The 18,177-nt window shown below is 39.6% G+C and overlaps 1 protein-coding gene across 1 annotated transcript in view; it reads left to right on the top strand.

The window, feature by feature from the left end:
- DNAH11 (dynein axonemal heavy chain 11) overlaps positions 1 to 18,177 on the top strand; it is a 363,428-nt gene that overhangs the window by 169,939 nt on the left and 175,312 nt on the right. Inside the window, exons 40-44 of the mRNA XM_063815260.1 lie at positions 402 to 534; positions 3,284 to 3,411; positions 4,444 to 4,592; positions 10,496 to 10,646; positions 13,432 to 13,563. Coding sequence (XP_063671330.1) covers positions 402 to 534; positions 3,284 to 3,411; positions 4,444 to 4,592; positions 10,496 to 10,646; positions 13,432 to 13,563 — 693 coding nt within the window. The remainder of the gene's footprint in view (positions 1 to 401; positions 535 to 3,283; positions 3,412 to 4,443; positions 4,593 to 10,495; positions 10,647 to 13,431; positions 13,564 to 18,177) is intronic.

The following is an 18,177-nucleotide window of genomic DNA, read 5'->3' on the forward strand; positions in this document are numbered from 1 at the left end:
AATACCCTCCAAACAGTTCTGTTGTAGGCTACATTTTGAGAAAAACCAATCTTGCTGATTCAGGCAGGGTAGATTTTGTAATCAACATAAATGCTTATTTATGTATGGTCCTCCACTTTGTACACGTGATTAAAAATCTCAAGTGAGAAAGTGACTCCCTTTAGTCTAAATGGTTCATAGAGTCAAGTGAACTCATTCTGTCTTGCTGAGTATTTGTAAGATGAAGCTTTTCAAGATGGTAATGGGAATGCACATATGTGCATTTTTCCCCTTCTCGATCTTAGCACACACACAGCATCTAGGAACATATAATGAATAAGGAAAACTCTTCAGAAATCTTTTACATTCCATTTGGCTTATGTTAGTATTAATTTTTTTGGCTCTTTCCTCCTTCCCCTCAGATTTTGAGAACACTGAACCGAACATATGTTAACATGAAACAGAAGCCGGTTTGGAATGACTTAAACCCTAAAGCTGTGACAACAGATGAACTCTTTGGTTTCATACATCATGCTACCCGAGAATGGAAAGATGGCAAGTAGTATTTCCCCTTTAGAAGTGCTCAATTTTTTTTTTCTATCCAGAAAGCCGTTTTTCAGTACAAGCCAATTTTAGTCATAGTCACGGACTTACTGTTTATGTGTTGGCGTTATTGGAAATACAGCAGATCACAACAGCATTTATAATGTATAAATTAAAACTAGATTTGAATAAGTACTTGATTGGCATTCAGCAGATTTGTACTCAGAGCTGTTGTATTTTATCCCACGTCAATTATGTCAGGGCTCCCTGTAAATCAGGAGTGAAGTCAACATGAATGCCTCAGGAAACATCTATAAAGTACCTGATATGAGGCACTGAAGTTCAGGCAGACATTATTCCAGGTGCCAGGGACAAAAGTCAATAGGGCATGTTGCCTCCCCTGAGAGTATTTGTAAGCAAGCAGATCCCTTTGTGACAATCTGTTAAGATTTCCTGTTACAGTAAATGCGCTAACCTTGGCATCATCCTTGAGGCCTCTCTCCCTCTCACACCCTACATCCAACCTCACAGCAAATCCTATAGGCTTTGCCTTTAAAATGTATGTGAATTCCAGTTCTTCTCGCCTTCTCCATAGATGCCACGTTAGTCGAAGCTGCCATCATGTCTGGCCTGTACTACAGCAGCGGGTAATCTCCTCCTGCTGGTTTCCCTGCAGTTCATTTGACCTAAAGCAGACAGAGGGGCTTCAAATGTTACTTCTTTGCTTTTGATTTCTAGTGGGTTCCAATCACCTTTATAATCCAACCTTTTCCGTGGCTTATAATGCTCTATGGGATTGGATCCCTGCCCCCATCCCCAAATCCCACCATCCCTGACTTCATTTCCCACCACTTACTATAAGCCATTCATTCTGGCCTCTTTGCTATTCCTTGAACTTGCTCCCATCACGGGGCCTCAGCACCTCATGTTCCTGCCATCGGCAACACTCTTCTGGATGCCCGCATGACTTGCTCCCTTATCTTATTTCAGCATCTGGTCAAACGTCATATCAGAGAAGACTTCCCTGATGGCAGATCTAAAGTAGAAATACAAATCAAAATCACAATGAGATAGAATCTCATACCAGTCAGAAAGACTATTATGAAAAAGTCAAATGATGATGGTGAGGCTGTGGAGAAAAGGGACCGCTTATAGACTTGGTGGGAATGTTAATAAGTTTAGTCACTATGGAAATTAGTTTGGAGATTTCTCAAAAAATTTAAAACGGAACTACCATTTGACCCAGCAATCCCATTACTGGGTATATACCTAAAGGAAAACAAATTGTTCTACCAAAAAGACACATTCACTCATATGTTCACTGCAGCACTATTCACAATAGCAAAGACATGGAATCAACCTAAGTGCCCATTAATGGTGGATTAAAGAAAACATGGTACATATACACCGTGGAATACTATGTAGCCATAAAAAAGAACAACATCATGTTTTTTTCAGCAACATGGATGTAGCTGGAGACCATTATCCTTGGTGAATTAATGCTGAAACAGAAAACCAAATACTGCATGTTCTTATTCACAAGTGGGAGCTAAACATTGGGTACATGTAGACATAAAGATGGGAACCATTGACACTGAGGCCTATTAGAGGTGGGAGGGAAGGAGAGGAGCAGGGGATGAAAAACTACCTGTTGGTTACTATGCTTACTACCTGGACGATGGCACCATTTGTATCCCAAACCTCAATGTCACACAGTATACCCATGCAACAAACCTGCATGTGTATCATCTGAACCTAAAATAAAAGTTGAAATTTAAAAAATAGTAATAATAAAGCAGGACACCCTTCATCATTCTCTATCCTCTCGTCTTGTGTACACTCCTTTTTCTGTGGGGCAGTTTTTACTGTCTCAGCCTAGCTTCTGTCTTTTTGTAAAGAACTATGGCAGGGAGAGAATCGTATCCGTTTAGGCTGAAAAACTGTGGAAACTGTTCAAATCAGTGACTATTAGAAAAGTTTGCTGGCTGCTATATGAATTGTGGTGGCAAGTTCCATTAGATACTGTCACTTTTGGCACAAAATACTTCACAGAAGAAACATTCTAGATACATGCATCAAAACAGTTTTGCTCACAATGCTGTTAGATTTACCAGAGCTTGAAAATTTTGCAACCGTTAAATATGTCACATCAAATACACAATGCTTAGATATGTAGTAATGGCAAAAGGGACTGTAGATTTAAAATGTTTTTGCCTATACATCTTGTTAAGGAATGATGAGTTAGTATCCCAATGAACACATTTCTGTAAGAGATGTATGGTGCTTCTGAATGCTTTAGCTTCAGAATTATGCCCTTGAAAATTGTTATAGAAAAATGGAGACAGGTGAAATAAACAAATATTTGATCTAAAATGGATACTGAACATATGTGTATGAAGAAGGATCATGTCTTCAGTTGGTGTAAGTTTTGAGTTTTAGGTACGTTACCTTCTATAAATCCCCACAACTGTTCATGAAGGAAGGTTTTTGTTATCTCTGTTTGGTATATGGGAAGCTCAGTCGTGGAAGTTAAGGGTCCTTCTCAGTGAGGTGAAACTTACACATTGGTAAATAATAGAGCTGAATCTGGAACCCATGTGTGGCTCAAAAGGTGTTACACACTGCCCGCAAGAAAGAGGTAGCAAAATCGTTTTTATTTATTTAATAAAAGACCTTCCAAGATGAATAATACCAATCTATCGTAGAAATAAACAGCACTCAACTACATTATATATTAGGATTGTTTACTCTTATTTTATAGGTCTCTTCTCATCCATTCTACGAGAACAAGCAAATCTTAAGCATGATGGACCAAAATGGATAGTCCTGGATGGAGATATTGACCCCATGTGGATTGAATCACTCAATACTGTAATGGATGATAACAAGGTGAATAAAACCTCAGTTCTAAACCTTAAATATAACATCCTGAGTGTATTAAGAGTTCGATTCACTTGTCGATGTTAATACTAGTTTTTGCTCATTAACCGGGGATTCTTTACGTAATTATTATTTTGATAAGTGTTGCTTTCCTGATAATTTTCTTAATTTCACCATTAAAGAATTTCAAGGAATATGTTCTCTTTCTTTGAATTCAGCCACCTTTACTGAGAGTTAGATACAGATCTAAGAATTTAGTTTACAGATCTTACCACTTTCTAAGAGGTAGCCGTAAATTATTATATCTTGTCATCTTTGATTAAGTATAAATACTTAGACAATACTTAGAAAGAACACACAATAAATACTTAGAAAGAACGGGTTTGTGCCATATGATGATTGAAATTAACTAGTTCCTATGGCTATGGATTGAGTTAAAATGTTTTCCCAAGCTTTTTTGCTACAGTTAATTCAGCATTCCCAGCAAAAACAAAAGGTGACGGTACAGGTCTGTGAGATATCAGTCAAGCAACACAGGGCCTGTTGTTGGGGTCAGCAGAGAGAAATCAGTAATCATCATTACTCCAGAGTAGATTTAGTAACCACCTTAAATTAACAGTAATTACTGCTTACTCAACTGAGACACTGTTCATCATAAAATACAGGTTTGGGATCTTTATATTTGTATAAGTTTCTTTGGACAATTGATAATTGTGGTATTTCAGATTCTAAAGAAAAGTTTATGGTATTCAGATCTTTTCATGTGATTAATTTTTACAATACATGTCTTATATTTGGCTTAGCAATAAAATTACTACAATTATGTAAAGGTCGACATTCACAAGTCCATTTAGGTGAGTTTGTTCAAGGGTCAGTCAGGTCATCTCGGGGGTGAGCTTAGATCTTTATTCAGACTGCACTTCTGATTCAGGACAATGAGCACACAGCCTGTGATACTTCTGGTGGGGGAAAGTACTTGTTGCTTCTGGATGTTTGCGGCATTGCTTTTGCCCATGGGTGACAGTGTGCTGCTCACTCCAGGTGCTGACCCTCGCCAGCAATGAGCGCATTGCCCTCACTCCCTTCATGAGGCTTCTGTTTGAGATACATCACTTAAGGAGCGCAACCCCGGCCACTGTTTCCAGGGCTGGTATTCTGTATGTGAACCCACAAGATCTGGGCTGGAATCCGTGAGTGTTTCTTTTTGTTTTATTGTAGTAAATTGTATGTAACATAACATTTACCATTTTTATAATTTTTGCGTAAGCACATTCATGTTGTTGCACAGCTATCACCACCATCCATCTCTGGAAGGTTTTTATCTTCCCAAAGTGACACTCTTTATCCATTAAACAATAACACCTCATTCTCCCCTCCTCCCAGCTCTTGGCAACCTTCATTCTACTTTCTATCTCTATGAAGTAGACTACTCTAGGTACTGCATATAAATGGAATCATACAGTGTTTGTCTTTTGGTGACAGGTTTATTTCACTTAGCATAATGTCTTCAGAGTTTATCCACGTAGCAGCGTATTGTAGTATTTCCTTTTTTAAGGCTGAATAATACTCCATTCTGTGTACATACCACATTTTGTTTACCCATTCATCTATAAATGAACACTTGGGTTTCTTCTACCTTTTGGCTATTGTGAATAATGCTGCTGTAAACATGGGTATACAAATATCTCTTCAAGACCGTGCTTTCCATTCTTTCAGGTAGAACTCAGAAGAATTTCCAGATCATATGTGAATTCTAATTTTAATTTTTTGAGAAACTGACACATTGTTTTCCACAGCTGCTACCCATTTATATTCCCACCAACAGTGTACGAGGCTTCTAATCTCTCTACACCTGTGTCAGCACTTGTTATTTTCCCTTTTTCTAACAGTAGCCATGCTAATGGGCATGAGGTGATACCTCATTTTAATTTGCATTTCCCTGATGATTAGTGATGTTGAACATCTTTTCATGTGCTTATTGGCAGTTTGTATGTCTTCTTTGGAAAAATGTTCATGTAAGTTCTTTGCCCAGTTTTTAATCCGTGCTTTTTAAAATTGTGCCTGGATCTTGTTAAAATGTTGGTATAAAATTCTAAATATCTATTTGCTCACTTGAAGGTATTAGCAGTTACATTTAAGGCTAATTAATTAGGCTAATTAAAAGTTAATTAACTTAACTTTGTCATTTTTACTTGGACATTACCTGGTTCACATACCTTGAAGATGTTAAGAACTCAGTAAATATTTGTTGAGTAAATGAATAAACAATGAAAGCTTATATGGAATACTTACATAAAAAGAAATCACTTAGGTTATGTATGTTTGCATGTATATATACTATGCATACATGAACAGTTGTAATGCTTTGATTTAGAGCAACTTTATGGTGCCCAGTTGCTTACTCCTCAAATGCTTACATTTTCTACAGTTCATCCTGGTTGTAACTTGTCACCTCCAGCGTTTGCACTTTGAACTGTAGGAGTCACTGAGTGCTGCCAGTGAACCCATGCTTGTGCCTGGCATGCTTCTTACGTCAGAAATCTTCTGTTTACCTCTCTGGACACACTCTCCATCCTTCTCACCCTCTTCTGTGGTCTGTATGGACCACATTAGTGGGCTCCTTGCCTTCTGACTTCTGGTTGGTTTGGCCAATGAAGAATCCTGGCAGGAAGTGAGAGGGAGAGAGGACAGTGAGGTCAGGCTGTTTATTCTCCTTCCCAACAGGGTCATGTCAGGATGGTTCTGTCCCTCTGTGACTGCAGGTCACAGCTCTTCTTATATCTCTCCATTAAGGTTCTTTCCTTCCAGGTTCTGGCAGTCCTTCGTTCTCTTGTCCCTCCAGGCATAGGTACAATACCCATTCCTTGTGATTACCCTTTTGGCATGGTACTGTCCCTTCCATTTCCTCTACTTCTTGCCCACACTTCTGTGACTAGTCCTTTTATTGATCCTTCCCTTGTTATCCTGATTTAGGGATGACATTGGTTTCCTGCCAGATGTCTAACTGATGTACTTCTCCAGGCTGCCTTTCCTGTGTGTACTGACATGCTCGCTAAAAGTCTCATTCCTTACCTCTACAGTGTAGTAGAGCCATGCACAGGCTTTTGTGTTTGACAAAGCCTTTATTGGATATGTTTTGGGGAAGGAGTGATTTTCAAAAGTCTTAAATGGAGTGTTTTTCTTGGGATAATAACTCCTTTCCACACCTAGGATTCTGTCTCCTGGGTTGCTTCTATTGGTTGGGAGCTACATGAGGGAGTCTCTCCAGCAGCCCTGACTCCCTCTTTACAGAGAACCCAGGCACCACAGTGTGTGGTGGCATTCATTTCCTTCATGAGACCTCTTACCCCTCCTGGGTGTGCTCTGATTTCAGCAGTGAATCTCACAGCTCCCAAGGCATATGTAATTCAATCTCAGTCCTATCTTGTGGAGATTTGTGCTAACAAAAGCTTGGTCCAAATCCCTAAAGAAGGACTTCTATGCAATACATCAAAGGTCACGGGTTGGCTAAAGAGACACCCAATTTATATTCCTAAGAGAGTTAAACAACTCTGTCTTCACCATTAGATTTTACTTTTGGGTTTTTTGTTTGTTTGTTTTATCCAGAATTAATGGGTAGATGTTAATTTTCATATGTGTGACCAAATAATTCATCCAGGGCATTTTCCAAAATAATGGAAATCTTCTCTAGAAGGCATTTTTGTATTTTCACCTCCCATTGCAATAAACTTTCAATAAGTCACGAAATGGCTATTTTAGAATAAAGGATATTTTTTCCTCTCCATAGTTATTGGAGACTTTAACATCTTACTTTAATGTCATTATATTAACAAAATGATAGCTTTATACATATTAATTCATTTAATACTCAGTTACCTTCTGAGATAGACATAATTATTAACCCAATTTTCCAAGCGAATCTCTTAAGTCTCAGTTTTCACCAGTGTTTTCTTCAGAGTCAAAACTTTGAAATAAAGTTCAAAACTATAGAAAAGTTGGAAAGGTAGTACAATGCGCAGCCAGAGACGCTTTTCCTGCAATCGCTAACCATTTTACCTCATTTACTTTCTCTCTCTCTCTTTCTCTGGCATAGAGGCACATTTTCTACTTTCATTAATTTTTGCTGAAATATATGAAAGTAAGTTGGAGACATTAAGACACGTCATCCCTAAGTCTGATTACAAAAGACTAGATACTTCTAGATGACTCTTGGAAGCCACAACTTTAGATCATACTCTTTCTTCTATTACTTGAGCTTAAAATATTCTTCTGGCTTTGTGTCACTAATACTTTCACCTGTATCAAATGACCTTATTGTCTTCTGTCCCTGCAATCCCACTGTCTCATCTTTGGATACTGTATATGCTTACAAACATGCAACTTCAGAAATAATTGGTATACATTGCTAGTCAGCATGTACTGCTAATGTCTGCCATTTTTCCAGGCCATGGTGAATGACAGAGAACTTGAAGCTTGCTCTAAGGGTAGACTTAGAGTCTGTTTAATTCCTTCTCTCCTATACAACAGGATCCAACCCCAGAGGCCTGAGTAATAAATAAAAAGTTTTCAGAGGTCTGAGAACTTTGGCTACTCTAGAAAGTTTAGAAACCACGCGGTTATAGACTTCACTTGGTAAACCTGGAACAGTTCTGCAGGAAGGAGAAACAACTGAGCTGCTGATAGGAGGACTCATTTGCAAATTCTGGAAAGCCACAATTGTCTGTTAATGACCTGCATATTGCCATTAAGATGATGCATTGGGGCATTACAATGTAGCCATTTCCTGAGGTGGGGCCCCAATGTGGATGGTCTTTTCTGTGGGCAAGGAAAGAATATGCCATTTTAGTATGCCATTTTCAATTGTGTGTAATATAATAGTAGTCATGTTCCACATCTATCACATCTTTTAAAAATCATAAGGAACTTTTTATATGAAGCAGTGTTGCAAGAATTGCACACAAATGCAGCTCTGTAGCTTCAGTGTTTGCTGAAGGTAACAGTTTCTCCTTCTAAATTTACTGTCTTTTAATGTCTATTTTATTCCTAAGCTATGTAAGTTTAGCAATAATTTCTACATAAATTTTTAAACTCTCCAGCAACATAGCCATTTTTACTCTCTATCCTATGCTGTGTGGTGTGATTGATCCCTAGTAGAGGTAATTTATCTGATTCCCCCCCACCCCCACTTTTTTTCTCTCAAGCAGAATCAGCTCTTACCACATCTCCTGGTTTGGTTGGACTGACTTTTTTCTGGAGCACCTCTCACTTGTGGAAGTAATTTGTGCAAAGGCATCATTTGCTAGTGGGATCGGTAGATTTTCTCTGAGACTTTAGCTGCTGCTGATGTGACTCCATGAAACCGCTATTTCCTGCACCCTAAGTGCAAAGCCCACTTCTTCCTTCTGGGCTGTTTTTTTGAAGTTACTGCTCCTAGTAATCCTTGCAATGGCTTTCTGCTCCCACAGAAACCTGGAAGAAACTTTGTTGGAAAGTGGGGTGTGGGTTTTGTTATATCCACCAGAATCCAGGATGCCAACTCTTGTGGCCAATAGGACGCTACTGCCTTTAGGAGAAACAGAGGGAGACGGAGCCGCGATCTAAACCTGAGTTTCCGAATGCCACCAACTCTGTACTAATGAGTAACGTTTATTGAGAATTTATTTGTCAGATGCTAATGTAAGCACTTTGTACATGCAAACTTACATAATCCTCACAACCACCCCAGGAGGTTCATATTATTACCATCTCCATTTACAGAGGAGAAAATTGAGGCACAGAGAGGTTAAGTAACTTGCCCAAGGTAACACATTTAAAAAATGGTGGAACCAAGTAGCATATCCAGGCAGTTTCACTTTAGACTTTCCTTTCCCTGAGCAATCCTCTTTCACCTCTTCTTGATAAGCTCTAGATACAAAGATTCCACTTTCCACTCTGGCAGCTGATATGGGGTAAAATCAGTAGTTGAGAGGGTGGCCTTCATTCCTTTGTCCCCAGGCACTGACACCTGCTTTCCATTGTTCCGCGGTTCCCACTGTCACTACCACACAGAGACATTCTATCAGGTTCTCCTTATGCAATTGGACTTCTGCTGAAAACCGTTTCTCTTGGACCTGAAAAAGTTTTGACAGTTGACATTTTATAAATTTCATCAGAGTGTAACATAACTGGCTATTTTAAAAACTCTATTGTGAAGCCTTGAGAAAAGTGAAAGGAGCCGTTTGTCAGATAATCATCTTGCCTTAATGTCTCCTGATGCTCAAAATGCAAGGTGTAGCTGAAATTGACCTGTGGTCATACTGCTTCTCTGCTGGCTGCTAAATGTATTTATTCCCCATGCTTCATCCTTAGTGAGAACTTTCTGAGGGATTATTTTTAGTTTAACATGATACATTTTTGCTCTGTAGACTACTATAGATGCTACTAAGTCATGCTTTGTTTTACTGATAAGTATTATTTTACTAATACATTAAGGATATTTAATGTATCAAATTGATAACATTTTATGTTTCAGATTACACACACACACACACACACACACACCCCAGCACCCAAGCATGAAACGCCATATCAGAGCCACCTATTGGAAACTCGTTAGCAGCTATCAGATTGGAGTTACATTCAGCCCATTGAAAAAGGAGACACTTTGAAATAGCCCCTACGGAATTTCCATCTTTTTATTCGTAACTGATTTCTCATTACTAAATAATTGATGCCAAGATTAATCAAGAAAAATCACAAGCTGTTTTCATAAATAAGGCCTACACTATGGGAATAGTTTCAGCTCTTCAGGAAATGACATAGTGCACTTCCTCATAAATGCTCGGTAATGGTCTACTTATATTCCATTATGTTAGGCTTCTGAGTGCTATTAGGAGTTTCTTTTACAGTCTTTTCATTAAGGTAAAATGGCCATTAAAACAAGTTTTTAAAGGGCCATTTTAAAATATTTGCAGTTTGAAAAATAGAACGAACTCACTAAACGTGTCCCTGAAGTGTTGCACCAAGCTGTGTCAGAGGAGGAAGCTTTTGACTTGGTGAAATTCTGCTTTTCAAGCCTAGTGTTCAATAAAAGCTTTTCTGTGTTCCTTTTCAGGTATGTGGCCAGTTGGATAGACAGAAGGCGGCATCAATCAGAAAAGGCCAATTTGACTATTCTTTTTGATAAATATGTCCCTGCATGCTTGGATAAACTGAGAACAAGCTTTAAAACTGTCACTTCAATTCCTGAGAGTAGCCTGGTGCAGGTTTGTCTTCGGTTACGCCATTTAACGTTCTAGTCCTGATGCTGTAGTGTTTGCTGATCAAGACAACAGAAGTTCTTGCCTTGCCCAAGAAAATGAGAAGATTTCTGGAACTGTTAGATTGCTCCAACCCTCTTGCCCCCGCCCCCGTCCCCCATGTTCCCTGGATCTTTTTGCAAACCTCTATCACGTTCTGTTAGTGTTGAAGTTTCTGCTCTCCTTCTTTTCACAATCTTGTGAAAGAAGGTTAGAACCATGTTTTACTGATTTTTTTTTAATATCCCCAGATAGCTCTTAGCACATAGTAGGTGCCAGATATGTGTTTGTTGAATCACTGTGTTCCTTTCCAGTGTCTTTGCACAGAATTAGAAGAACAAAGTTGCAGTAGCTTTATTTATTTTTCTGGTTCCTAAGTAACTTGCCCAGAGAAGGTGCTCAGTATGTTTTCTAATAAAACAAATTTGTGCAATTAAAGATGCCAGCCAGTGAGTAAGAGAAAGCCTCGGAATTCTACCACCTAGGTGCCACCACTCACAGGCCTCCCCCTCCCAAAAATACTCATGGAGGAGTGTCAGTCTGGATGAAGAGTTCATAATATCCCAGGGATATATTTTTTCTCATCTTCATCTTGAGACAGCTGGTAAGAGTGAAGGGTACACATAATATGTTGTCATGGAAGCCAATGAAAATAATTCACAGCACACAGAAATGAAGGCTGTGATCTTCATCTCAGCATGAAGAAAAGCTATCCCCAGCCCTTACAAGTAGAAAACTTCATGAAAAGGTTTACAATTAGAAACCCCCACACCCTTTTTTTGCTATAAGAGCAAAATTGCTTTCTAAGTCCTTTGTTACCATTAAGTGAGTGTGTTACCAAATTTGTTTGATGCAAAATTAGAAATAGTCACAAGCATAATAACAAGAGAAAGTTCAGGTTTTTGGATAATTCGCACACCAATTAAATAAACGATAGTCTTCAACAGTAATTATCTGAGGTATAATTTATTTCCGAAAGCAGGTCTGAATTTATTCATTATGAATTAATTATGTAGTTAGCCTAATTAGACTCCCTCTGGTGTAATACTTGCAAAAAAGCATTATCGTGTTCTTTCTCAAGTTGACTTGTGTATTTGTGTGATTCTCTGTGGTGTGAACTTTTCCATTCAAGAGTAGTGTGAAAATAGGTCAGTAGGAATTAATATGATTTCTGCTCTACTTCTTTCTTTTGTTGTATTCAGAAAGGGCATTTAATTTTTAGCTCCTTTTAAGCTGCTGTTGTATAGAGTAATTTCTCTTCTGTGGTTACTAATAAGTATGGAAATTTGAGACAAAAATGGGTATAAGAAGATAGTGACCTGAAATGGCTATCTTGAGAAATTAATGCACTCTGTTTTCCGATATATGACGCCTCTTTAAGTTTGGTAAGGTTTATTAACTCTTTCAGATTACTCATTAAAGTATGTTAAATGCTGACACAGAACTCAAAATATATTTCAAGTACTGTGGGAGAAAATAGAAGAAACATATGGCCGTATTCGTGTGTTCATCTCAGCAGATAGCGTCACGTTGAGACCCTTCAGTCTTTTTTGTTTTGATTTCAACAGTGCCTTAGAACAACATGGCTTCTACTAAAAAATAACAAAGCCTCAGAGTTTTACACTGTTTTTCTTAATAGCAAATTGGTGAGTTTTATTTTATTAAAAGATTATTTCAAATCGGCAAATGTGGCACAACATGAAATAATAGAAGTCAAGAAAGAAGATTAAAGAATATAATAGGTGCTCAACAATTTAAATGAAAAGTATTTCCCCATCTTCTGTGGCAAGGAAGGAAAGGCACACACACAGTGCTGACCTGATCTGTGATCGCTTGCGTTGCTGAGATGAAAATCTATCGTTGCCTGCAAAAACTGGGGGAAGAGTCTCTTGAGTTTTTAGGATCTGTAACAGTGCTAATTAATGACGACTTTCTGTGCTTTAGAGAACTAGCCCCAAAACCTGTTCATTACTAGTTATTATTTCACATGGTGAAGGCCTCTGCAGCAGCCGCATTCCCCTCATTGCTGGCGCAACTGCCCTAAGCGTGGGCTAGGTACATGAGGACTGCCCAGCATGTTGCCATTTCACCTGGAGAGTATGAAGAACATGTTCCTGAGTTCCTGAACAGCATTTCTTTCAAGGTTAAATTTAGTTCGGTGTCCAAAAAACTGCCACAGGCTTAAGCTGCCAGTCCAACATTCTAAATTTATGACAACGGGTGGGAAAACGGCTGCCAAAGCGCTTACCGAAAGTGGTTTATCTGAATGTCCAACAAGAAGGAAATAGTAAAATAAATGCCTCTTCATCCAATGGAATCCTCTGCATCCATTCCAGTGATGGTGTAGAGTAACACTTATTGATAAGGAAAGATGTCTTCAGTTTTTAATCAAGGAAGTGGATTACAGAATACTATTTAGAAAATGATTTCCTATTTATAAAAAAGTGAATATGTACCCTTTTTTTTTTGCTTATGTGTGATTTTGGTTTGTATACTGATTATTAACTGGATTGTTTAAAATTTTGTTTTTAAAAAGTAGTTTATTACCTAGATCATTTTGGTTGAAAGTGACAAGTTTTCTACTGTTAACTTAGACACCCAAAGTGGTAATTTTTGTCTCTCCCAGTGTAGCAAATCACAGCTGGGAAAAACTATGTACTCTCTTAAGGATAAAGTGGAGTTGTACAAATATTCTTTGAACTTCACTATTTTTTAAAAATGTTGCCTTATTTGACTATTTCTTTTTCTTTAGACTCTATGTGTTCTTTTGGAGTGCTTGCTGACTCCTGAAAATGTACCTTCTGACAGCCCAAAAGAAGTTTATGAAGTCTATTTTGTATTTGCTTGTATCTGGGCTTTTGGAGGCACCCTGCTACAAGATCAGGTATGTTTAGAAATAGTTTACAGGACCAGTTTCCAGTTTTGTGTGGGACAGGGTCATGGGGAGGTTAAAACATGTGATCCGTACCTTTTTGTTATGTTATAGATCTATACTGCTTGCCCTGTTCTCTCCTAAGTCTATGCATTCTCTGGGTAGTCCCATCCCTGATGGTTCTAACCCCAGCTGACAATGCCAAATCCATACGCTCCAGCCTGGCTGTGTCTTCTGAACTGAAAGTTCTGTGTTTCTGGCTGCCTCTGGGGCCTCGCCTTCGGCATGCTGTTCTACAAGAAGCTCCACTCAGTGTGCCTGAGACGGATCTCCTCCTCTGCCCCATACTCCAACTTGCCCCTGCTCTTCCTTCTTTTCTTTTGCTCAGTGGTACATTCTTCCCGGTAGCTCCAGTTAAAAACGGGGAAGACATCACTCTTCCTGATTTCTGTGTCCTGTGATCTCAGACCCTTTCAGTTTCACCTGTGAAATAGCTGCCAACCCTATTCCCTCTTCTCCATCCCTGCACCCTAAATTCAGGAGCAAAGCATCTTTAGATTGTTCTGGTTATCATAGTGTCTTAGTAGCTCAGATTGCCATAACAAAATACCACAAATTGGGTGACTTAAGCAATAGAAATTTATTTCTCACAGTTCTGGGGACCAAAAGTCCAAGATTATGGTGTCAGCATGGTTGAGTTCCAGCAAGGACTCTCTTCCCACCTTTCAGACCGCCACTTTCCCGCTGTGTCCCCATGTGACAGAGAGAGAAAGACATACTGGTTTCTCTTTTAATGAGGACACTAATCCCGTCATGAGGACCCTGTATTCATGACATCATCTAAATCTAATTATGTCCCAAGGCCCCACCACCAAATATCATCACACTGGGGGGGTAGGGCTTCAAAATATGGATTTGGGGGTGGGATGTGGGAGGGGGGATCACAATTCGGTTTGTAGCATTTGATAATCTTCAAATTGGTCTCCCTCTCTCCAGTCCCTCTTACTTCTAACCAGTCTCACACACTATTCCCAGGATAGTCATTTGTGAGCCATAGTCAACCCTGGGTCAATTCCTTTTTCACTGATCTTTTTTTTAGCTGAAAGTGAAATATTCATGCCTGTACAGATTGCTTGCATAGCCCTTTTCTGGCTTCTGATTTCCTGTGGGAAAACACTTGAGACAAACATTTGCACCAGCACACAGATCCCACGAACTGCTTAGACTTACCAAAGTGCAAAGTGGGAATTATTCAACTTTAGAAATTTGCAGATCTAATTGCCACCGTGCACCTCTATGTGTAATTTTTCTCATGTGATCTTTACGATGGTTCTTCAAGGTATCCTCATTGCACAAATAAAGTAAAGCTCAGAGGGGCAAAGTAACTTGCCCAAAGTCACACTGATGGGAAATGGCAACATCAGGATTCCCACCCAAGTGTGTCTTTCTCCAAAAGCCACACCTTCCATGGTACCTCAGGGCCTCTCATGGTTCATAGTGCTTCTATGGGTACCCCTGAATTTTTACATTAAAAATAGATAGCACACATTTTCCAGGCTTCCTGGCTCTTTCCAGGTGTAAATGGGGCATTTACATTGAAAGGCATCGCAGCCAAGAGTGACCTATATTTCTGTTGGTTTGTTCACTGTAGATCAGAAAATAAATGGTTGATAAAATCTGTTGGCCAGTTCCACTTCTCGCCACTAGGTTACCATAACTCATGCCTATTATTATAATAATATAGTTGGAATTCACTTGGCCTCCTAGATCTTATTTCAGCCATTCTCAGAAGCCAGATTCCTTCTGTAATTTCCAAGTGCTTTCTAAAGATTAGCAGCCAATACTGTGTGAGAGTCAAGTGTTCGTTTCAGGGACTTCATGTGGCTTTCTCAGAGGCACGGTTTACAACATGTGTGGGTTTCTTGTTAATGGAGGCCACATGCAGACAGAAGGCATCCCTCCTTCTCCACCAGGTATTTCCTTCAATATTTACCCTTTTCTCCCTTTCTGGGACTGTAAAATCAGGTGGGATGTTGATAGTGGACATCTTCCCCCTCCTGCTCATAACCCCTCACCTCCCTCCCAGCTGACCCTCTTTTAATCTTTCCAATTTCCAAATGTATCATCCTTACCCCCTAGTTATATAAGCTAGAAGCTGGATATCACTGGCACCTTCCCTTCCCTAATTAATAGTCAACATGAGCAGCAATAGCGGCTTAAAATTTTCAAAAGGGCTCTAACTACAGAGCATTTAAAACAGAGGCTATGAGGTTGGCAATATGCATGAAACAGACACAATAAATGTTCTCAGGATAGCCACTTGGTAGCTTAACACATTGAGTGTCTAATATGTGTCAGGGAATGTGCTTAGAGCTTTTCATAGGGCACCTCATTTACTCTTCAAAAACTATAAAACTCTATATGGATTGGTACAACTCTTCTTTTACAAATAAGGAACTGAAGCTTAGAAAGGTATTTTAATCTGCTTCCAGGCACAAAGCTAACCCATGTCTAAGCCAGGTTCAAACAGCAGCTGACTGACTTAGGACCTATGTTCTTCAGTCATTGCAGCCAACCTCCAAAACAAGTTTCAAATCAACTTTATCTGAACTCCCATAAACTGCCGTCATTTCTCACTTGGCTTCTGAAGTAGCCTCCTCACTGGGCTTTCTATTTCTACATTTGTTCTGATAATTCATCATCCACTCAGCAGTCAGGGTGATTTTTTGAAATGCACATGAAATCCTATGATATACTCCAGAGTTGAAAACACTTGAATGGCTCCTTATTGCCTTTAAGATTACATTTCAAATTTTAATTCTATTTACAAGGCCTCTGAATCTAGCCCTGCTTAGCTCTCCCTATTTCTTCCTCTGCCACTTCCCCCACTCCCCCACTCCCCCACTCCCCCCACTCCCCCCACTCCCCCACCCCTCCACCCCCAGCTACAGGGTCCAGTTTCTTGAGCACACCAAGTTCTTTCATACCACAGGAACTTTGTACATGCTGGACTCTTCCTTAAATGGCACTTAAAGATGCCTTCCCTGAACATCCAATTAAAATAGGTTGCCTCTGTTATTCTCACTTACAGCAAACTTTACTTTCAAGGCAACTGTTGATGTCTGCGTTTGTTGGCTTAGCCTCAGCTGGACGACACATCTTCATGTTCCTCTCCTCTATGTTCCCCATAAACTCTGTGAGAGGAGAGACTCTGTTGGTTTTCTTTTCTACTTTAGAACAGATGCGTTTTAGTTGAATTAATTAATGAAAGAAAGATTTGTCACCAAAATCATTTTGCCTATATGTAGTGGTTAGGTGAAGCAAAGTTTGATATCAAGTAAAAGTTAAATGTAGTCTGCCTACAGAGAATGGTGTCACATAAGTAATATCATCTAAACTGTCCTGGCTCAAGAGCAACTTTTGTAGGGTGAAGAAGTATCTTCTACCACCAATCTGAAAATAATTTAAATGAACCTAAAGTCATAACTCATGCATGGGGTGGTAGAAGGATGCTCTCAGCTGGTTTGGAAGATGGTGGGGCAAGCTCTCCCTGCAAACACTGATCACCTCCTTCTGCCCAGTTTATAGGCCATAATCCAATGACATAGGGACGTCAAAGTAAAAGCAAGTTTTAAAACTTCTGTGGGGAAAAATCACGGTTGAAGTCATAGATAAAAATGAGATTGCTGAAAGCAGTAGACACACACAGTGTTTTTAAGAGTTCATCAAACTCACTATGTTAGGTCATGCTATGGATATAGGAGTCACTGGGCCAGGTCTCCTGTGGATATAAGAGGTACTGAGCCAGGTCATCGTATGAATATAGGAGTCGCTGAGCCAGGTCATCCTATGAATATAGGAAACACTGGGCCAGGTCATCTGTGGATATGGGAGTAACTGGGCCAGGTCATCCTATGAATGTAGGAGTCACTGGGCCAGGTCATCCTATGAATATAGGAGTCACTGGGCCAGGTCATCCTATGAATATAGGGGACACTGGGCCAGGTCATCCTGTGGATGCATAGAGGTATCACTGGACCAGGTCATCATGTGGATATGAGAGTGACTGGACCAGATCATCCTAGGGATATAGGAGTCTCTGGGCCAGATTATCCTGTGGACATGGGCATCACTGGGACAGGTCATCCTGTAGACATGGGCATCACTGGGCCAGGTCATCCTGTGGACTTGGGCATCACTGGGCCAGGTCATCCTGTGGATATAGAAGGGTTTTTCTAGTTGTTGCTCACAGTTGTCCTTTTCTTTATTTTCCAACCCTAATCTAGCAGTAAATGGCTTATATCTATACTCATATTAAAGCAAGCACCTCCCAGTAAAGAGAGCCTGTTCCTTGCCAATATAAATCTCTCTGGAGGCTGAAAGTTGATCCCTATGCAGTTTTCAGCTGGACCCCTTAGATTTGGTCTGGTGGGAAACCAAGCCCATGCGTTTATCCATTCCTCCATCTCTCGTGGCAGGGATTCCCAGATTTAGAATTCCAGAGATCAACAGAGTTTCAATAATGATGTGTAGGAATGGTATAGAGTTGCCAGTTGTTTACTTTTCTAGGCAAGAGCATTTATGAATATAACTATCACCATAATTTTATAAGGGAAAAATATTTTA

The sequence above is a fragment of the Pan troglodytes genome, chromosome 6 (assembly GCF_028858775.2).
Source record: "Pan troglodytes isolate AG18354 chromosome 6, NHGRI_mPanTro3-v2.0_pri, whole genome shotgun sequence".
Taxonomy (NCBI): domain Eukaryota; kingdom Metazoa; phylum Chordata; class Mammalia; order Primates; family Hominidae; genus Pan; species Pan troglodytes.